General features: G+C 41.9%; 1 protein-coding gene across 2 annotated transcripts in view; it reads left to right on the top strand.

Moving 5' to 3' along the window:
• Positions 1 to 23,892, top strand: part of LOC308706690 (cadherin-18) — a 146,143-nt gene that overhangs the window by 74,621 nt on the left and 47,630 nt on the right. For both annotated transcript variants that reach the window (XM_081392479.1, XM_081392480.1), the window contains exon 4: positions 6,936 to 7,055. In XM_081392479.1, coding sequence (XP_081248605.1) covers positions 6,936 to 7,055 — 120 coding nt within the window. The remainder of the gene's footprint in view (positions 1 to 6,935; positions 7,056 to 23,892) is intronic.

The raw sequence follows: 23,892 nt of genomic DNA, 5'->3' as shown, positions 1-23,892 counted from the left end.
CAAAGGCTTGCACTGGTGCAAACATATAAGCTGTCACTCTCTAAGATCCATCACTTCTAATTCAGATCTCCATGATTCACTCCATTCCCAAGTCAAACAGCTTTTTTTTCCTATCCACCCCATGGCTTTTATCCGCTTGTTTTGTGTTTTGCGGCTGGAGTTCCCTCAGGAGCCCCATAGCTCTTAGAGAGCATTATGTGCTCATGCTTCTTCCGGAATGCTCCACTTCTACTTAGAGAAATAGTGCAAAGATATAAAGAGACTGAGAGATTCTCTTACAGCAGGGTTTCCCCAGGGATTGTGAACCCCAAGGGGTTTGTGATGGAACTGCAGGGGGTTTGTACGGTTGTGATAGAAATGCTAATGTGGGATAAATCAATACATTAACTTATGAGCATAATTCAATTTGTTCAACGCAATTCAATTTTTTTTTTTTCTTAATTTAGCATTTAACTCTCGCTTGCAGGGTGTTGCTTCTGTGGAGCAATCAAGTTTTCTTTCATTTTCCACTTCTGTGCTCTGACATAAGAAGAGTTTCACCCGTTAAAGATATGATTTACATTTATTTTATGATGTAAGATTTATTTTATGTATATCATAAGATTTTTTTTATTAATAGGCTGCATTTATTTAATCTAAAATATTGTCAAACGCAGCAATATTGTGTTGTACTGTAATGTGTTATGTTATATATCAATTTCCAAGTGTTTTTAGTGTCTCTTTTACTTCTGATATACCATTTATATAATAAGCATTTTCTTTATAAGTTTTTAAAGTTGAAATTCCAATGTTATGTGTATTCAAGTGGTTTTAGACATACAGTAGTTTCATTCATTAAGCACTGTATTTCATAAACTTACAGAGGCAGGAAGTTTTTTTTTTTTGCATTAATGCAACATAATAGCTGAAGATGAACATTAGTTTTGCAAATTGTTTTATCCATGTATCTTGTACTTTTTGTACTTCCTGCCTTTGAGAAACACTTCTCCTGTAAACTCGCTTCCAACCCACACACAGTATGTCACTGTTGATTTCTTGAAAATGCTTATTATATTATTGGTATATCAGAAGTAAAAGAGATGTTGTAATATTTACACCAATGTCACTGTTGCACACGGTCTCACGCTCAGTCTTTTTTTTTTTTTTTTTTTTTTGATCTCTTTGAGAGTCTTGAAGGCTGTATTCCTGGCTTGCATGTAATGAAATATGTCTCTTTATTTTGGCAGTGTGCAACACTTCTCGGTGGAGATTATGGCCTATGGGTTTAGAAAGCTTTGTTTATTGTTTATTTAGGTCCCAATTGGCTGTTGCCGTAGCAACTGAAGCCCATACAAATGATATGTGGTATCATAAGATTTGAAGACCAGCTGCAATCAATGTTGAAGGAGTCTATTATTGCCTGGCTGTTGTCCATTACTGTTGGCGATTCATGCGCAGAGTGGGTTCAGAATCCCAATTATAGATGTCTTAGAGAACACAGCGCTGTTATGTTAGAGCTGTACTGTCCAATTGACCATTACAGATTAGTTTTATCTCAAGGTGATGCTCTGCCTTTATGGGATATCAGTCTCATCTGATAGATTTGTTGATGAATCTGGTCAATTGGCTTTGGGTTTTGATTTGAGTTAAGGCTGCAATCGTAAAATCAAAGTACCGCTCCGGATTATGCTACCGTTTTTTTTTTATATAATGTCTCTATTGATATAAACTCTTCGCTATCAGGACTACCTGTTTTATCACATTCATTGCTCTTGGAAATGTAAGACTAGATAATCCAAAGGTTGTCCACCAGCACAGCATCACCTCGACTGACTTTTGCAGCTGTAGGAACACATGCTCAGTCGATTAGTATTGATGAGATACATGGAGAAGTGATGCTGTGGTAACGAGGATCGACAGAAGAAGAGGGAAATGAATAATTAGTGTTGTTTCCTCTTATTTCTGAGGCTGAGTGTTTGGAGGCGTTTATCTGTGGGCATCTTTGAGCAGAATGAGCCCGTCTGGACGGTAACACTTCTGCCCCCACGCAGCACTAGTCCACTGCTGTCAATATTCCCTGTGCGTTTGAGTGTCTGGATCTAATTGTGTGTTGATGGTTTGTCTCTGCCAGTCTGAATTTATTGACTGGACCTTTCAGCTCTGAGAAACTAGAGGGTCTAATAACGAAGACTGTGAGAGGATCATTACTGCAAACTTATACATCCTTTAATAGTCACTACTTATCATAAATATCATATATACATTGTGTCCACTACTACATGATCTTCTGGTCATTTCGAAGTGTTTATTAGGAAGGGTCTTTGCTGGCCCAAAAAAAATTGTTAATTGTTAGATAGATAGATAGATAGTTTCAGCCTGATCTCACGGCAATTCGTACGACCTCACTCGTACGAATTAGTACGATTTTTGCTAAATCGTACATATTTTACGAATTGCCCAATTCGTATGAATTCATACGAATGATCTACCCCTGACCCCGCCCCTAAACCTACCCATCACGTGGGTTTAGACAAATCGTACAAATTCGTACGAATGAGGTCGTACGTATTCGCACGAATTAGCCACCTTTTTATCACTCATACGAATTGGTACGAATTGGTCGTGAGATAGCATTGGAAGTTTTAGCTCAAAATACCCCACAGATAATTTTCTAGGCCTATACAATGTTAAAACTGTCACTTTTTGAGGGTGAGCAAAAACGTGTCATTTTGTGTGCGTCCCTTTAAATGCAAATGAGCTGCTGCTCCCAGCAAAGAGGGCGGAGCTTATTAGCAGCTTGCAGACACACACTCACAGAAACTGTCAGAAACTGTTCAACCTTTTATGTTCAATCCGGAGTCTGACAGTGACGGAGAGACTCAAAAGTGACAACATGTAGAATGCAACAGGATGTTTCTGATCGGTTAGTTGATGGCTCTCAACATGGCTCTCCCGCTTTGTTGTGTGTTACCGGGGGCGGGGTTTATGTAAATTTTAGGGTTAGTGATGTCACTAGCCCTGGAGGAAGCTTGCGTAGTCCCTATCAGCCATTTGTTCACAGCGACCAGTTTCGGTGCATGTCTCTTTAAATGATAATGAGCAACTGCTCACCCCACCCCTTAAATCCATGGAGGGTGTCAACACAAGTCACATATAGTTCTGCCTTGGGGGCTGTTTACATCTGGCCACTTCATGCGTTTTCTGTGATCGGATAGCTATCCGATCGTGAAAAGACCAGGTGTAAATGTCCTCCGAAACGCATTCGAGACGGATTTGAATCCGATCGCTCAAACCACTTCAGGAGGAGGTCTGTGCCACATTCCAGACGAAACTGGACAAGTGTAAATGCATCTGGTTGTTGAAACCACATATGTAAATTGTACTCCTCCCAAAAAATGCTAAAAAAATAAACGTGTGAGAGCGTGTTATAGGCTATATGTAATGTTATAGCCAGATATGACGGCGCTACTGGAACACGCATCACCGCAGATAAGAAGCTGAGCATCTAACATACAAACTATCGCAAATCAAAGTGAAAGTAAGTCGCAGCCGCTTAAAGTCCGCGTGAACCGGAAGTTGCAAACGACTTTTCTCCAGTGTTGTGACGTATTTCCCAGTGAAAAGGAATATTGAACAGAGGGCAGGGTTTTACTCCAGCGCTCCTCCTCTCCATCTCTCGCTCATTACAGACTAACGGTTTGAGGGGAGTGGTTAAGCGTTTCCCAAACCAAGCAGTCAAACCTACGTCATCGGAGAAGGAACGCCATTCCAGACCGGAAGTAACTTTTCAGACTTTGATTAAAGATTATGAGGGCAAACAATTTTTTTTCTGTGTATTAACTTGCACGGATTAATTGTTCACCACAAGACTAGTAATATGCGCTAACAAAGTAAATAGGGTCAATTTTTATTTCAGTTGGACTTTAACACACAGTCATCATCATTAAAAGTAAAGATCTTACCAGGGCTGTTACTGCTCTCTCTTATTGCGGTCTTTGATTTTGAAATTTTAGCTGATGATCAATAAAATGCAGCTCTTATCTGTTGCTTTCGGTGACGTGCACTCCATTAAATCTGCATATAGCGCGGGGATTGAAGATCGGATTTAAATCCGTTTCGCAAAAACACATTTATGTGACCAGGTGTAAATGGAATCGTTTTGATAAATCAGATAGCTATCCGATCTGAGAAAACGCATGAAGTGGCCAGGTGTAAACAGCCCCTTGGTGGACAGTATACAAATGGCTGTGGGCGGAAATATGCTAATACGGGAAATATGCTAATACGGGAAATATGCTAATACAGGACAGTCCATCAGGGGTCGTGGGCAGAGCATGATCAATATGACATCATACTGCTCAGAAAATCCTGATTATTGAGAGTGTTAAGGCTTTTCGAGGATTAACAAAAAAGAAGTGAATGGATTTTTTTTTTTCATTGTATGGTGGTTGTGTCCACAGACTCCACACACTGCAAAGACACATTTATATGCAAAGTGAATTTTGCATCCGACGACCCCTTTAAGACTTTTAAGTGTATCTTGTTTTTAAGGATTTTTAAATATTTAACAGGAAAACAAGCCAGACAATTTGCACCAAAGCCAGCATAAACCAGCCTGGAAATTCATAATGGTGTAAGCTGGTCTTTTTCAGAAGAGGTACCTAATAAAGTGACTGCTGAGTGTGTATAGCCATGTATAACAGCTGAAGATCAGTATTGACTTCTAAATATTACCGTGCTTCCCACTTAGCAGCCACTGCTTGCATTGCAGTTTTACTATAATTTATTTTTATGGGTCAAATTTTGATTTGGAGTTTCTGAAAAACCTCAGTATCTTTATTAGTGGTGCAGAATTATTACTCCCTTCACACACACACACACACTCACACACGCTGTTCATCTGCTGGCCCTCGGAGACATGCTCATCAGAAAATTCTAGACAAGCTGTTTCAGCAACTTTCCAGCTGCTGGTAGACTCTGATAGAAATGTTTTTATGAAGCTGAGAGCTGGATACAGTTCAGAGAGGGATGAGATATCTCATTTTAACCCACTGAAGCTTCAGGATTAGAACCAAAATTACAATTATCTGAAGCGGTTACAGTAATTGCGGCTATCAGGTCTTTATGCTGTTGAACTATGCAGAAACCAGTGAACGTCGTGTCTCTCGCGTGCATTACGCTGAGTGATGACCGTAATTGAAAAGCTTTTGAAAGTCTTTGTGGGAGAACACAGCTTTTCGACTTTACTCCGGCTGGCTCTCACCGCAAGAGAACACTGCAGAAAATCATGGGGTCATGTTTTTCCATACAAGTACTTAAACACCCTTAAAGGGATAGTTCACTTTGAAATTAAATTTTGGTATGTTTTAGCTTACCTCAAGGGCATCCAAGATGTAGGTGTCTTTTTTTCCGCAGTAGTTTCAGTTTGGATATTTTTAGGTCAAACCGTTCTTGTCTGTCAGTCATTTAATGCAGGTCTATGGTCACGGTCTCAAAGAGCATGCACAGAGTCCAAATTAAAACAATTCCCCATCGTCCAAATTAAACAATTCCCCATCGTAAGTACAAATTGATGGCCGAAGACACGAAACAAGCGGTTTGTGTGAGAAAACGAACAGTATTTATATCGTTTTTACCTCTTATACACAGCCACGTCCAAGTGATCTGATGCAGACTGGAGCATAGATATATACACTAGATGTCGCCTTGGCTATGGCAGTTCTTAAGGAATGCTGTAGCCAAGGCGACATCTAGTGTATATATCTATGCACCAGTCTGCGCACGCGTCACACACCAGGATGCGCGCGCGCCCTCAGATCACTTGGACATGGCTGTTTATAAGAGGTAAAAACGTAATAAATACTGTTAGTTTTCTCACACAAACCGCTCGTTTCATGTCTTAGGCCATCAATGTGTACTTACGATGGGGAATTGTTTAATTTGGACGATGGGGAATTGTTTTAATTTGGACTCTGTGCATGCTCTTTGAGACAGTGACCATAGACCTGCATTATATGACTGTCAGACAAGAACGGTTTGACCTAAAAATATCAAAATTGAAACTACTGCAGAAAAAAAGACACCTACATCTTGGATGCCCTTGAGGTAAGCTAAAACATACATGAAAACATGAACTATCCCTTTAAAACAAGATAAATTTACACAAGAACCACAATTGCGTAAGATATTTTTCGTTTTCTTCAAGAAATCATAATGAAACATTTTTGATTTATATGGTGTTAGCTTTTAAACCAAATGATTATTTTTGTTTTGATTTGTCCAAACTTATTTTTGAATACGATACAACAATCTGTTTTATTCTAGAATAAAAATACTTGAAAAGAGGGCAAGAGAGAGACAATTTGCAAGGAGACTGAGAGAAATAAAAAATGAAATTGAAGATTCTGCCTCCATAATCCTATTTTACGCCTCAGCCCTCAAGACTGCATTAAATGTTTTGTGGTGTTTGCAGTACGTCAGCACCAGACAATGCAGATGGATGGATTGAACCTGGTGAGCTGTGATGAAAGTGAGCAAGAACAAGTGCAGATGAGAAATGCGACCCGAGCCAGCACAAGAAATGAGAGATCTACTGTCAGCTGGAGGGGGGAAAAAAGAATGCTAGAAAGACAGACTGTAAGCGGATGGCTGAAATGAGCAAAGACAGAGCGGGGAATGAGAGGGCTTAAAAGACACAGCGAGAGATTACAAAGCACACAACTGCATTTCCAGCCTGTCTTTAATCTTTGTTGACTTGGTCTGAGCAGAAACAGTGTGGTTGTGTGGTTGAGGGACTTATTTTAGGTCTACGTGAAGAAAATTTGAAGATGTTTAAGGAATTATTTTGGACATATTTTTGTTCTCCCATAGATTGTACTTCCACACAAACACATTAAGAACATTCATTCCGCCCTTCAAAGGCATCCACCAATTCTTTATTCTCTCTCTTTCTGCAGGAACATCAGTTTTTCAAGTCACAGCAACAGACGCGGATGACCCTACGTATGGAAACAGTGCGCGGGTGGTGTACAGCGTTTTGCACGGACAGCCATATTTCTCCGTCGACCCCAAAACTGGTAAATTCAAGACTTCTGTTCATAGTGTCGGTGAGGGTGAATTGACACAAAGGTTTCGAGCTGCTGGTGCATTTTGTCGAGTAGATGTACAATTAAAAAGTACACATAAGAAATGTGCCTTACCTTTTTATATGAGATGTGTTGTATTAGACTGTTTGTTCATCAGAAAACAGCTGTGAGCAACACAATACACCACTAGCACCTTTTACTGTGCAGAAATAGAGCTTGACATGCATGCAGTATTGTTTGGATCTTGGCTGTATAATGGAGAGCATCCCTGGAGAATGAGGTGGAGAGAACATTGTGTAAAGGCTTTCAGGGATAAAGACAAGACGGCAGGAGAGAGAAAGAGATTCAGAGTGCTTTGAGATGGATTTGGTGTTCATTAGAGGTGGACATTGTTTGAGGGTTTTTACAAGAAACCATTAAATGTTAATAGAGGCACAGTTAAAAAAAAGCAGAAGAAAAGAAATTGGATTGAAAGATAGAAAGAAGGCAGAAAAGTAAGACGAAAGAAGGAAGTAAGGAAGGCAAGAGAAATAGAAGAAAGGAAGGAAGGCAAGAGAAATGGAAGGAAAGATAAGTATAGAAAGAAATGAGAGAAATAATGAATGAATGAAAATTGTAAATATTAAAATGCAAAAAAAATAAGGAGAATCGAAAAAATTAAGTGGAAAATAGGGAGGACGAAAAACCAAGCAATGATGGAAAGAAAAAGGAAGCAATAAAAATAAAAGGGAAGAGGAAAGACAACGAACATTTACTAAAACGGAAGGAAGGAGAACGAGAAGTTAGGACATAAGGAAGGGAAGAACAGAAAAAAGTATAGAAGGAAATAAAGAATTATAGAAATGCAGACATGGAAAAAAGAAAGACAGAAAGATGAGGGAATGGAGAAAAAAGCCCCTGTCCATTGTGCTGAAATGCTTCCCGGACCTATGTGCTTTTATCAGATTTGCTGGTGCTGTCCATGGTGCTGAAACACCCCTCACTTCACTACATATTACACACAGGCAAGCACCACCAATGTATCCCAACATATTCATGGCTACAGTACACTGCTTATTTTGAGAGATGTTGCCATAAATACCTCAAAGAAGTTTTTGATGAAAATCTCTTGACACCTCTCAGCCTTCACCCAAACATGCTCTCGCGAATCCCTTCTATCAGCCCTGACAGACGAGTGCTCTGATAATACAGTCCATCCAGATTTGTGAACATTTGGCCTTTGGTAAAGACAAATGCAGCAGTTTGGAGGGGAACCATGAAGAATTTTGTTCCGCAAAGTTGTCAAGAGCATGCAGGCATATCATATTAGTTTTTAGAGATGAAATGCTTAATGGAATTGTGGCGCGACAGTATCAGTGTTCAAGTTCATTTTAGATGGTGTTCAAGGACTTAATGCATTTAGACAGGAGACATGAAAACCGATTCAAGGGGATTGTGTGAGAAAGAAAAAAAAGACAACAAAGATTGACTTATTCTTGCTTTACTGCATTGCCTTTTAGTGACACTTCACTTTCAATCTCTCACAAACTACCTTTCGGGACATTTAATACTGAAGACACAAATATCTGTAGAATAGAATAGATGATGGTGTCAGCGCATATTGTGAGTACTTCAAAGTCGACAAGTCTCAGAATACACATTTTAGGTCTTATTATGCACAATTGCACATTAAAGAAATAAACAGAAATATAAATATATAATGCATTTAAATATTTATTTATATTAATGTTTCATTTGTACAAGTTATTATATTATATTATGTATTTATTATTTTTTATTTATACTCAATTATACTCAATACTGATTCTATGTGAGGCTTGGCTTAAATAATTAAGCTGCTTAATTTACCTCAGGACTGGTTACTTGGTAGGTGTGTATGAGTATAAATATTATAATATGTATACTACCTAGTGAAAACATAAAGGGTGTGAGGCACAAAGATGAGAAAGTAGATTGAGGTAGTATTCACTTCTGAAGTGTATATCAAGAGTTTGTTCCAGCACTGATGTTGAAGTCATGACCCAGTGCTGTGGGTGTATATGCAGATTCTACCTTTCATTTAAAGAAGGTAATGCAAAGTTGTATGCATGACGCCCTAGGTCATGTTAGCAACAAATATTTTCGTTCGTATCTCACCCCTTATTCTACATCTTTTTTAATATACTCTGACAGACAGTGTAGGAGGGTTGCATTTCCTTGATGTTTCCTGCTGTCAACAGCTGTATCAGGTGTTGTTTCTCTAGGAGGTTTGTGGGACTTCTCTTTTTATTTTCATGTTTTTTTTTTGATCATCACAGGCATGGTGTTGAAAAGCTTTTATTTTGCAAGTAAAACACAACAGTTAAGTTAGACATTTTTATTTTCAAAAAATGTGATTAAATAATATTGACCTCTGTTGAGCTCTTTTTACACAGAACCTCAAAAGACATGTGAATGAAGTTTGGTGTGAATTATTTCCTAAAACAGAATCTGACGTGACTGAATTGACTGATGAGATGATGACCCCACAACAAAACAAAAAAAGTATTTTCATAGGTCATTTCTGTTATGCAGTACACTTTGAACGATGTAGAGAATAGCCTGTAATATGGCTATATATATATATATATATATATATATATATATATATATATATATATATATATATATATATATATATATATATATATATATATATATATATATATACTACAAAAGTATATATATATATGAAGAGTTCAGATGCAAAAGCCTCTAAGGGCCATCTGAAATTTTCTTCTAGAATGATAATTTTTATCAAGCTTGTATATTTAAATTCAGTAATTTCACTTAAATGGCAATGCAAATTAACTATTAATTGTCATTTAAGTGAAATTACTGAACTTAAATATATGGGCTTGATAAAAATGATCATTAAAGAAGAAAATTTCAGATGGCACTTAGAGGCTTTTGCATCTGAACTCTTCATATATATATATATATATATACTACAAAAGTTTGGGGTATGCACGACTATTATTATTATTGTTGTTATTGTTGTTGCACTTTATTTTACAGTATGTGCACTTATGTTTACTTACAGTGTTCTTACCTAAGAAAGCACTGGTATATAAGGTAACTACATGGGTTAAGGTTAGGGATCGGTTTAAGCTTAGTACCTAGTTATTTACCAGTTATTGCAATTACTATAATAAGTACATGGTATTTACATGGGGAACAGGACTGTAAAATAAAGAGCTACCATTATTAGTATTTGTTTCTAAAAAGATGTATCTTGTGCTCACCAAGGTTGCATTTATTTGATGAAAATTGAGTAATAACAGAAATATTTAAATTACTGTTTAATAGAATTTATTCCTGTGATGGCAAAGCTGAATTTTCAGCATCAATATTCCAGTTTTTAGAAACTATGGTACAGAATGCAATATCCAAAAGTAAAAAAAAAATATATATATATATATATTTTAATTTGAAAATGTATAAATGTCTTTTGATCAATTTAATTGTTCCTTGCTGAATAAAAGCGTTGATTTTGAGAGATAAAACGTATATTTTTATATGTTTGCTCATTTTTTGTTCTATCCAAAATATGAAGGCATATTTTATGGTTGCATGAAAGTTTTAGCCCCCCTCGCTTAGTGATAAAACGAAGTTCTAAATATGTGAGCAGCGATATACTGTTATCCAACATCTGAAGCCGCCCACTCTGCTGAGAGTGGCGTTTAGATAAATATGTAAATATGTGTGGCACGCTTTCCTCTCTATAACAAAATAAACCCAACAATATTGAGAAAACAGTAAGCATTTTTATAAATAAAGCATTAGAAAAGCATCTGATCATAGCAACGTGGATATGTCTGCACATGCAATTAAAGCAGGGCTCAGTAGTTTCGGGATTTCTTCGCTGTATTCTCGCTTTTTGCTCGCAGGTTTCTCTCTAGAGCTCCCCCCACAGCTTCGGAATAGATATTTGACAACACTGTTGTAAAAACTCGTTGGCGATTCTCAGACACCAGAGGCTAGTAGATCAACGACATCAAAGCAGATGGGACATTCTTCAAAACGTCTTCTTCATTCGGGTTCGAACAGCGTGAGGGAGCGCAATAATGACAGCATTTTAGCAGATTTCTTTTGGCCGTAAAGCAATTGTTTACATCGCGAGACCTGATATCACGCGATGTAAACAATCGGCTCAAAGTTACAAGTGCATATTTTCCGCTCACGGGCACCAGGGGGGTGTGAAACAACCACCATTCAACCCGAAATAAGTAATGAAACCATTCCAATGACTCCGAAGCTGTTCAGTTAAGGTAAAAAAAGTTACTTAGTTCACCTTTAAGTGACGTCATGTTTATTTATATAGCACTTTACACAATAGATTGCTTAATCAAGCAGCTTTACCATATTAAACATGAAAAACAGTGTCCGTGTCTCATTTTATCAGAAGTACAACTTCATTTTCTACTATAAAGCGGCTCTCTAATGTGTTCATGTTTTTACTCACGGACATCTGACCTCGACGGACTCAATGGGTGAAATAAACTGGAAAAGTTTAAACATCTTTAAAAAAATCGAACCAATGGTAGTACAAAGGTGTTTACCAGCCGGAGTGAACTTTTCAAGAAAGCTGCTTCGAACTCCCAAAACGAACTTCGTTTTAGCCTGATTTTGTTCAATATGACTTCACATCAGTTTTTGCTTGAAGTATATCAGGGCCTTAAAAGTCATTATTGACATCCTATTAGAAAACTCACAATAAGAAAGTCAAACACTGCTCATTTCCACCTAACGTGCAGTCAAAGCTGCAGGCAAACTCAAATCATCTCTTGGAAATGAGATACTATCACCTTCCACCCTTTAATATGCTATTGAATTGCTTCACTGGTAATTGGCGATTAAATTCTTTCTCTCAGGATGTCAGAGAACACAAATATAGACGACAAGTGAGATTAAAACTTTAGATAAAGCACCCTAGGAGACAGAGGAGAAACCCACGTGAATCAATTCAACTGAGAGAGAGAGCTGGTCAATAGTCAATCTTGCTTTGATTATATGGTAAGCGCAGTCGTATTGTTTTGAGCTGGCTGAGATGATTGTGGTCATTAGGTCAGCAGAAGCACCCAGAAAGAATAACAAAGTCAGGGCCAGAAAATGACATGTCATTTAGGAGGAGAATGCTATAGTAGTAATATACAGTTTCATTTGTAACTGGTGGGATTTACAAAGGCACCGTAAACAGAAGTGTAATGCCACGGTTATGGATTTGTGCTCAACCTCCCGCTCCATTACAATAAATAGTGGTTAACTAAAAGCAATGGCTTTATTTATTTATTTGGTTCATTTCCATTTGAAACAGAGGAGATGTTAATGTCAGGTGTTGGGATTTATTCGCCTCATATAAACTAGCAGTTAACAAGCATAGTGATTCTTCCTAATGAATAATTTTAATAATTAACTAGATGAAAGGAAAATGTGAGTGGTGTTTGATAGTGCAAAGCTTTCCATCAGGATGCTAGTGTACCGATGTTTGGCGTCTCGGTTGGTTTACTGGCCAAGGTAGAAGTTCTCTCGATATGTAGGTCTCCACAAAAGCATTAAAGCGATAGTTCATCCAAAAATGAAAATTCTGGCATCATTTACTCACCCTCATGTAATTCCAAACCCGTAAGACGTCCGTTCATCTTCGGAACACAAATGAAGATATATTATAAAATCAGAGTGATTTCTGTCTCGCCATTGAGAGTTTACGCAACTACCACTTTGATGCTCCAAAAAGCGGAAACTCAAACGTGCTGGAACTAGAATGAACCTTACTGGTTCTCGCAACATTTGAAATATATTAAAATAGAAAAGTTACATTAAATTGTAATGATAGGTATTACTGTTTGTGCTGTATTTTTGAACAAATAGATGCAGCTCTTTAGAGACATTCAAAAACGCAATGTACAAGCTGTGCAATTTGACGCATCATTACAAACAAGGTTTGTTCAAATCACTAACCCTAACCAAATAGTAATAGTGGTGTTTTTTTAGCGAGCAATGCTAATAATTGTCACTAACTTGACAAGTTTGCACCATCCCTGTTGATTTATGATTTGAAAATGAACATATTCTTTAGAAATAAAGAAAGTGTGGTTGTGTGAAGACACCTCATTATCAGCTAGTGGCAGTGCAGAGGCCCAACGTGTCACCGGCACACGTAAAGCAAGACGTTACGCTTGATAACAAGTGAGATCGGATCTTCATCTTCCCCTTTTTCTTGTTAAGAGGTTCCAGGGAATAATCAGAATTCCCAATTTCAGAGGCCGCGATGATGGGCAAAGCGTAGGAACCTCTTCCTCGTACGCACACACATACCCATACACATAAGTAGGCTAATTTCTCTGCTGATCAGGGAGTCTGGAGGGTTTTAGAGTGTGAGTTTAGAGCTTCTCTGACACAGATCAGGGAGTCTCTAAAAGGAAGGATTAGAGCAACTTCCTGTTCTGATCAAATTAGAAAAGCATGCCAGTTTGTCAAAGCCTTCCCCAGCCGCTAATGCTATTCAACATATTACCAACCTCTCCTGAGCTATTTTACCTCCAGAGGAAAAAAGCACACACACAGTATAATATACAATACAGTAACTCTTTGAATTGGGTGCAGCATTCCAGGTCTTGCAGACTAAGATGCTTCGAAGTCAACATGAAATCAAAATTGATATTTTAGCATTGTGATGATAACATAATTTGTCTGGCTGAATATCCTGTTTAAACCCATCTGGCTACAGAAGTAAACTTCACAAAGTCCTGTGTGAACAGCCCTTAGCGCTCAACCAAGTCAAAGGTAATTTCCCGTAATCCCCTTTGCACACCTAGATCGACCCTCTTTATAAATTTACAGCCTTTGGAAACCTAGAGGGAATAAGACGAAGGGAAAGAAGATTACAGACAGAAGGGGTGCGGGAGAGACCAGTCAAAGGCTTAAAACAGTTGTGCTCACTCAGCTAACCCTGGGTCAGACTTGCCACTTGTTCCTCGACAGCTGTGCAGGAATTGGCTTATCCGGTTTCCATAGATACCTCATGGTTCTTCTGAGCAAAGGAAGAATGCTGTGGGGTTCTTAATGCTGCTGGTCTAATGTCGGCTCTGATGAAAGGATGGATGTTTGTTTTTTTAGGGTTTTCATTTTGGGGGCTTCCCCGAAGCCTTCATGTACATCCTAATAACAAATACTACACTCTCCCTCATTTAAAGCAAGCCTGTATCACATTTCCTCAAGAGCACTTACCAATCCCACACAATAAACTTGAGTGATAGCTGCGGAGAGACAGTCCCTCACCCCTGACGATTGATGAAAAGGTCACAACATTAGTCTTTGTGTTGTTTTAATGGAGTGAATGGCTGTGTGCCAGAGACTTGTGTTGCCTTAGGAGCCTAGGTTAAGTAATGCTGCAGCTCGAGTAATATCTCTGCCTAGCCGCTGGGGCTCGAGCGTTGGCAGGCTAGAAATGGAGTTATGGCATTAAAGCAGGAGAAATGGATGGGAGATTCATTTTGGAAAGTTTACAAACCTCCTTTTGTACCATTGTGCTGGGCTTTTGTTTGCTGAGATGCATTCTGGGAAATCTTCCAACCTTCGGTACGCTTGCGGTACTTATTGGGAGATGTTTTGGATGTGTTTATGACATTGTTTTTTAATGCCTCTTCTCATTTGTAAATTGTGAGGTCCCAGAACAAGGACTGGTGACAGATCCAACAGGTTTGAGGGGGTGGAATAAGGGAGAACCCCCTTGGACTGGGATGTGGGTGATTTCACAGATGATGAAACATAAATGGAAGGTTGCATTTAACACCGGCAATACAGTTAAAATGCGAGTGCGCTAAACTACACTGCAAGTGCCAAATTTTGCAGTTTTTCTTAGTTGTGGTTGGTGAGATCAGGGTTATCGTTAATTCAAATTAAAACCTTAAAAAACATTTTCATTCATTGAAATAAAATTATTATTAACGGAAATACAATCAAATATATATTATAAAAAAAAATTAACTCTGCATTTCTCATTTTTGACAAAAATGCAAAAAAAAAACTAAAGCTAAATAGAAACTATATATACATATACAAAAGTAACTATATATACATATACGAACAAAATAACTAGAAATTAAACTCAAATGATAATGAAAACGGAAAATATTACAAAAAAAATCCATTATAATATATCAACTCTTTCCCTGCTAACTTTTTTCTTCTTGTAAAATAGCTTAGATCAGTGTGAAAGCTAGAAAAAAGACAGATTTTTTTTTTTTTTTCAATTTTGACAAAACTTTCATGTCCCCCAGAATATTTTGTTGTATGACCATCTGAACACAGAATATATCAAAAGAAATAATACATTTAATAATTAATAAATAATAATAAATTATTAAGAATTCATAAATTATTATATCTTCATGCATTATTTTGTATCATGCATCCACTTGATTGTAAGTTTTTTTTTTTTTTTTTTTTTTTTTTTATGAAGCAACATTTTGAACAAAAGCTGAGAAAAGCTTTTGTTTTTGTTTTCCATCAACACCCCCAAAGCTCCACAGTCCAACAGCTCTTTGTGTAACGCTAGGCAGTTTTGATTTAAATGCTGTTTAAGTGTTTGATAATCGTGTTAGCTTACGTGAGTGTAATGCTTCTATGGCTTGTTTCTGCTTCTTCTTTTCCTGTGTTTTTATCGTGAGATTCTGTATTCTTTCAGAAGATGTGTAATAGCGTCCCCTACCGTATAACAGTGAACATGGATTGCCGGAAAATCCGGCGATGGCAAAAATTAAAATAGTATATCAATGATACTAAAATAACATTGTGCAATCTGATTTTCTTGCATCACAACACAACACTATAATAAATATATGAAAGTTCAATTGTGAAATCTTTTAATTAATTCATTTTTACAAATGAATGGTCTGATTTAGTGTCGTCTCTTATGACTTCACCTAGAAACCACTAAAGTACCCTAGCAATCCACAGAAATGTCCTTGCAACCACTCATAACACCTGTCAGTAAAAAACAAGTAAGAATGTTCAATTGTATGAACAATTGACTGTTCTCTCTGGTATTTTTGGAACAGTAAAGACACCCTGGTCCGTCCCTAGTGCATTCTGAAGGCCTTTGCCCTGCTCTCACTGTGACAGGTGACAATGGTCAACCTCACTTGCCCTGCATGTTAATAGCGTTGCCTCCGGTCACTCGTGCCTTGACCGGCATCTGATGTTGTAACCTGCCCACAGACAGCTAATCCTGAGCCTGTCAACCCAACACTCTTCACATGAGGAGAACAGGCCCTCGGTGTATGAGCACAGAACGCTGGCGTCATCATCATTTATTCTTTACTCTAGTTCTTCATTATAATGAGGGAAAGGAAACGTACTCGGTTACTAACGTAACCTCGGTTCTCTCTAGAAGAGGGAACGAGTACTGCGTTTTATCAAAACGCTACGGGAAAAGTCTCTTTTCAGCAAAAAATTATCCTTTAATTTTCATATATGTAAAACGCGTTGCGGCAGCAGCAGACAGCTATGGCGAGACGGCTTGCTCGCTCATTGGCTGCTCTGCGGCAACTGCTTAAGCCTATCGAGCGAGGCCTGAGATGGCATCAGGCCAATGAGGGCGCTTCGCGCCCTCCTCGCCACTTCCCGCCGAAACGGGCGTGGCTTACCTCTATAAAAGGAGCTCGAGAAGGCTGACTCACTTGATTTTGATCGCCGAAGCGAACCAGAGTGAACCGTACGCACGGCAGAGAACGCAGTACTCGTTCCCTCTTCTAGAGAGAACCGAGGTTACGTTAGTAACCGAGTACGTTCTCTTACGAGAGTCCTCTCGTACTGCGTTTTATCAAAACGCTACGGGAACCCCTTGCAAAACGCCGTGCGTGCTGGGATAAAAAACACTGATCACCGGAAGCTATTTCAGGCATACAGTGCATAATCACCAGATTGACTCACACAGAGTCAGGGAATAAGGGTGGGAGCCTTAATTCCCTAAACTGTAGCGTCGTAGAATAGACATGTCCACAGACGCAAGTATAACATCACATAGACAGGGTAGGGAACCTGAACTAATGTGGAAAATGTGGGTCTTACACAGTTCTGCCCAAGATAGTCGGTAGCGCATAGCGCATGAGTTTCAGCGGTCTGACTAGACGGCTGAACGGATTACACCGACAAAAGCTTAGCCTGCAAGGCGGGAACCTCTAGGTTATAAAACCTGATAAATGTAGACGGCGAGGCCCAGCCTGCCGCCGTACATATATCCTGTAGGGAAATCCCGCTGGACCAAGCCCACGAAGAAGCAACGCTTCTCGTAGAGTGCGCTCTGACTCCCAACGGGCATGGAATGCCCTTGGCAGTATACGCCAGCGCTATGGCGTCAACTATCCATCTGGATAGACTTTGTTTCGAAACAGCCATTCCTTTGGAACGTCCACTGAACGAGACAAAGAGCTGCTCTGTCTGTCTGAAGACAGCAGAGCGGGACATATAAGCTCTTAAAGCCCTAACAGGGCAAAGAAAACTCGAGTCCCCTTCCTCACTCGATGCCGGCAGGGCAGCCAGGGAAATGACCTGAGCCCGAAAAGGCGTGTTGAGGGATTTCGGCACATAGCCGTGCTTAGGTTTGAGTATGACTTTAGAGTCATTAGGACCAAACTCCAAGCACGCCGGGCTCACAGAGAGCGCGTGCAGGTCGCCTATGCGCTTCACTGAAGCGAGAGCCATCAAAAACACTGTTTTGAAAGACAAGTGTTTGAGGCTAATAGACTGGATAGGCTCGAAAGGGGCACCTTTCATGGCCGCCAGGACCGTAGAAAGGTCCCACAAAGGAACTGAAGGAGGTCTGGGCGGATTCAGTCTCCTAGCTCCCCTGAGGAAGCGGATGACTAAATCATTCCTTCCCAGCGACTGACCCAGCGTTGAACCAAAGAACGCTGAAATAGCCGCCACATACACTTTGAGCGTGGAAGGGGATCTGCCCTTATCCAACAGCTCTTGTAGGAAGGAGAAAACCTCCGTTACCTCACATTCGAGGGGTGAAATGCTCCGAGCTGTACACCAGCCGGAGAAAACCGACCACTTCGAAGCATAAAGCCGCCGTGTCGACGGCGCTCTAGCCTGAGTGATGGTATTCACGACTCCCTCTGTGAGACCAACGGGTATCCGTTGAGCACCCACACATGAAGGGACCACAGTTCCGGGTGTGGGTGCCAAATCGAGCCCCCGGCCTGCGAGAGGAGATCTCTCCTCAACGGCAGTGGCCATGGATCGATATCTGTCAACTGCATCAGAACTGGGAACCATATCTGTTTCTCCCAGAACCGAGCTACAAGCAGGACTGGGCATTTCGTTTCCCTGACCCGTTCCAGCACCTGTGGCAGGAGGGAGACGGGGGGAAAAAACATATAACGGGCAGCGCGGCCACCTTCGGGACAGCGCGCTGTCGGTCTTTGAAAAGAACGCGGGGCAGTGCGCGTTTTCGCGGGACGCGAAAAGGTCCACCTCCGCTCTGCCTAATCTCTCCCACAACAGCCGGACTGTTTGTGGGTGTAGAGACCATTCGCCCGGGGGAACATTGTTCCTGGACAGTCTGTCTGGGCCCACATTCTGAAGCCCAGGTACATGCACTGCTCTCAGCGAGCGTAAGTTGTGCTGAGCCCATAATAGGAGGCGTTTCGCCAGCCTGTACAGGGATATGGACTTCAGACCGCCCTGGCGATTTATGTAGGACACCACAGCCATGTTGTCCGAACGGACTATGACGTGTTCGTCCTTGATGTGGGGACAAAAACGCGTCATCGCGTTGTGCACTGCCAGCATTTCTAGGCAGTTTATGTGTTGGAGCTTTTCTCGTTCCGACCACAGGCCGAAGAACGGTCTGCCCTCGAGCAGAGCTCCCCATCCCGAGGTGGATGCGTCTGTCGACACCATCCTCACTCTCGAGGAAGTCCCCAGGCTTACTCCTGATTGGTACCAGTCGTCCGCCGTCCAAGGCGCCAGGGCTGAAACACAGCTCTGATCGACCTTGAGGCGTAATCGACCGGTCGCCCACGCTCTGCGCGGTACCCGCGTTTTCAACCAGAACTGCAGCGGGCGCATGCGGAGCAGGCCCAGCCGGAGAACTGACGATGCTGAAGCCATGAGACCCAGCATCTTTTGAAACTTCCTGAGCGGGGTGACAGCGCCGCGGCGGAAAGACCTCGCCGCGCGCTGAATGATCAACACGCGCTGTGGTGACAGCCGCGCTGTCATAGACTGTGAGTCCAGAACGACGCCCAGAAACAAAATCGTTTGACTGGGGTTCAATGAACTCTTTGTCCAGTTGACTGTGATACCAAGATTCTCGAGGTGATCGAGTAAAATGGTTCTGTGCTCCACGAGCTGTGATCGTGATTGAGCTAGGATCAACCAGTCGTCCAAATAGTTCAGCACTCGCATGCCTCTGAGTCTGAGAGGAGCGAGCGCTGCGTCCCTGCATTTCGTAAATGTACGAGGTGCTAGGGACAAGCCGAATGGCAGGACTGTATACTGGTATGTCTGACCCCCGAAGGCGAATCTCAAGTATCGCCTGTGGTGTGACGCTATCTGTATTTGAAAATACGCGTCCTTCAGATCTATCGACATGAACCAGTCTTCTCGGCGAACATGCGCAAGAATTTTGCTGGTTGTGAGCATTTTGAAACTGCGTTTCAATAATACTCTGTTCAGCCGTCTTAGATCCAGTATGGGTCTGATACCGCCGTCCTTTTTGGGGACTAGAAAGTATCTGCTGTATAGTCCCCCTTCGCTTAGAGCTGGGGGAACGCGCTCTATCGCCCTTTTGCTTATCAGTTTTGATATTTCGGCTCGAAGTAGGTGAGCTACTTCCAACGAAACCGTAGTTCCGACGCGCGCTGTGAAGCGGGGAGGGCGTCGACAAAACTGTAGCGAGAAGCCTCTCTTTATAATGCCTAGCACCCAGTCCAAAACCCCTGGAAGCGCTGCCCATGCTTCTGCATGGCTGGCTAAGGGCTGGATACGGAGCGCGCTCTGTTCGCCGTGCGACAGAGGCGCTTCGGGGGATAAAAACATAGGCGTTATGCCTGTGGCATTTGAGGCGGGGCGCGCGCTTAATACAGCGGGCGGAACGCTCGTCCTCGACCTTACTACAGTGCTTAGCTGAGTGAGGGAGGACTGAGAAAGTCTCATAGGACTCATGTGAGCGAGTAGATGTGGGCTGGGAGCGGGCACATTTACTGCTTTGGGCGCGGTGTCTGCCTGAGCAGAGCGCGCGCTCACAGGTCTCGTTTTTACAGAGAGCCTGTGATCTGTTAGACATAGTGTTCGTGGGCACTGGGAAGCGGGCACTCTCACTATGTTGGAAGCACAATCGACCTGAGTCGATTTTATGTGCGCGAGCCCTAAGTGTAGGGCTGTGCTTATGTGTAGTGATGGGCACTGAGGAGTGGGCATCGAGACTACATTTATAGCACCATCGGCCGTGGCCGGGCAGAATGCCTGCGCTCGACCCCGCTGCGGTGTTTAACCGAGCAAGGGAGGGCTGGGCGAGTCCCGTAGGACATATAATGACCGTTAGTAAGTGTGGGCGCGGGAGAGCGGGCACAATTACTGCAATGAGTGCACTGTCTGCCTGAGCAGTGTGAATGCACAGGTTTCGTCTTTACAGAAACCACAAGGCATGCAGAACATAGTATTTGTGGGCACTAGGCAGTGGGCACGTTCACTATGTTGTGTGCGTGATCGACCCGAGTCGAATATATGAGCGCGGGCCCTGTGTGAAGGGCTGTGCTAATGTGTAGGGATGGGCACAAGCAGTGGGCATCTTCTGTACACATATAGCATCATCGGCCATGGCCGGGACTTCGCTCGTGGGCTGTAAAACAAACACTTCTGCAGTTGCCTCTCGGGGAACAAACAGAGTGATTTGCATTCGGCGGCATAAATATTTTCTGCCGGCAGACCCGGGATTCGAACTCGGATCCTCTGCGCGGGAGCCTAATAATCTACCACTGGACCACAGTGAAGATACATAGACAAAGTCAGCGCGAGTATTATCCACACTGGCGTTTGCTTGCAGGCATGTACCACGTGCTCGTGGGCTGCGAAAACAAACACTTCTGCAGTTGCCTCTCGGGGAACAAACAGAGTGATTTGCATTCGGCGGCAAAATATTTTCTGCCGGCAGACCCGGGATTCGAACTCGGGTCCCCCGCGCGAGAGTCTAATAATCTACCACTGGACCACAGTGAAGATACATAGACAAAGTCAGCGCGAGTATTATCCACACTGGCGTTTGCTTGCAGGCATGCGAGTAAGCACGACATGCAATACTAACATTTTCAGACGCCTGAAATATGCCAGAATGTGAGAAGAGTGGATATCGCCCGGTTTCAGCGGGGCTGAAAACACTCCATTCCCCCTTCGCCAGTGACGCACGGGAACCGTAGAAACGGCGTTCGGTTGCAGGCAAGCGGGTACTACGCGCTCGCTGGCTGCAAAATGCATCTCCGAAGTCGCCTTCAGGGGACTGACAGAGCGAAGCATTGGCGGCATAAAAATATATATGCCGCTAGACCGGGATTAGAACTCCGGTCTCCCATGCGGAAAACCTATAACTCCACCACTGAGCCACAGGGGGATGTAGGCTTTGAATGTGAGAAGAGTGGATATCGCCCAGTTTCAGCGGGGCTGAAAACACTCCATTCTCCTTTCGCCAGTGACGCACGGGAACCGTAGAAACGGTGTTCGGTTGCAGGCAAGCGGGTACCACGCGCTCGCTGGCTGCAAAATGCATCTCTGCAGTCGCCTTCAGGGGACTGACAGAGTGAAGCATTGGCGGCAAAGGCGGCGTCAACATGTATTCTTCGGCGTTTGCTGGCAGGCAAGCGTGCTATAACAGACTCACTTGCTGCAATAATATTTCCAGTCGCCGAACAGGGAACTGAGAAATATGAGAGAAAAGAGGTGAGACCGACCAATGGTGGGACTGAGAACACTCTTTTCTCCTTCGCCGGTGAATGACGCGCGCGGAGGCAGGGTAGCTTTTCTTGTAACGTAAAGAAAAACTAATCCCGCCGTCCGCTTCCAGGAAGGGCAGCCTCGGAAGGATGCCTGGCGAGTCCTCAGAGTCACCGTAGGCAATTGGCTCGGAGTAAGGGCATTTCGCCGTCAGCGAGCGCGAGCGCTGCATGAGAAGGCGTCTTGAAAAAGACGCAGCTCTTTTAGGGGTGAGTGTTGCAGCGAACACACACACACACACACACACACACACAGAAAACAGAGCAATATAGCAATAAAGGATATAGGCGTCGGAAAGCGCAGCAGGTACGGCTGTAGAAGGCGGCGTTGGCCAGCGGCTTCGAGGGCTCGTCCCGCTGAAGTGCTTGCTTCGAACGACGCTTGCTTCCGTGATCCAGCGATGCGTGCGCTTCGCTGAAGAGATTAAAATCAAGTGAGTCAGCCTTCTCGAGCTCCTTTTATAGAGGTAAGCCACGCCCGTTTCGGCGGGAAGTGGCGAGGAGGGCGCGAAGCGCCCTCATTGGCCTGATGCCATCTCAGGCCTCGCTCGATAGGCTTAAGCAGTTGCCGCAGAGCAGCCAATGAGCGAGCAAGCCGTCTCGCCATAGCTGTCTGCTGCTGCCGCAACGCGTTTTACATATATGAAAATTAAAGGATAATTTTTTGCTTCAGTGTTTCGTGAAAAGAGACTTTTCCCGTAGCGTTTTGATAAAACGCAGTACGAGAGGACTCTCGTAAGAGAACCAAACAAGTATTTAAAAAAGGTTTGGGATGATTGTTGTCAATAACGGAGAAAACCGACAGTTATTTATGGTCTACGCAAAACCACTTTTCAGTGTAATAATGACAAATCAATATTTTCTCTCTGTTTGCACTTCATAAATTAAATCAGTCAATTATGGGGATGCAAACGGCGTGCTGAATTCCTGTTTAGAGTCGGTCTGGAGCCTGACTCAAACACCCAGTCTGTTTATTCATGAGTCTGTAATCTGTTCTTTAATGGCTTGTGTGTATTGACTGTGTGTCAGTCGAACCCCTCTGTCAGAGGAAGCCGCGGGCTACCTACGCTATTGTTTTCAAGCAAATATAAAGCAGGATTGGATTGTCTGATAACACTTTCATTTTATAAAGAGCGATTGTTCCTGCCGTTCCTCCTTGACTGAACATCCCTCAAATCTGACACAAATAAAATCTAGCATTCTGAACATATTTTGCCCGTCTGGAGAAGTTTCTGTGGTTGTCGGGGTGTAATCACAGAAGAAAATTGCAACATTGATAATAATAAGAAATGTTTCTTGAGCATTAATTCAGCATATTACAATGATTTCTGAAGGATCATGCAACACTGAAGACTGGAGTATTTCAGCTTTGCCACAACAACAATTTACATTTTAAGATATGTTAATGTAGAAAACGGTTGTTTTAAATGGGAATAATATTTCACAATATAACCGTTTTTACTGTATTTTTGATTGATTAAATGCAGCCTTGGTGAGGAGCATAAGAGACTTCTTTCAAAAATGTTAAATCTTACCACCCCCAAACTTTTGAACAGTGTATATGTACAGTATAAGTCAACTGTCATTCCCTCTCTGAGCAATAGCTTTATTTTTTTATTTTTTTTATTCATAACATTTTATATTATGCTTATATAATACAAATTTCTAATTTGCTTTTATCAAACAGGTTGGACTGTTTTTGATCGAAAAACACAAAATTATCACAGAATTGGGAATATCCCGGACGAGCCCCCAGGTCATTTTCATGTAGACTGTCAACCGGCAGCCTCGAGGCTATCAGTCATCAGATG

This window comes from Scardinius erythrophthalmus (assembly GCF_964197995.2).
Source record: "Scardinius erythrophthalmus genome assembly, chromosome: 18".
NCBI classification, from domain to species: Eukaryota; Metazoa; Chordata; class Actinopteri; order Cypriniformes; family Leuciscidae; genus Scardinius; species Scardinius erythrophthalmus.
Note: the sequence above shows the minus strand (reverse complement) of the source record. Positions and strands in the feature narration are given on the sequence as shown.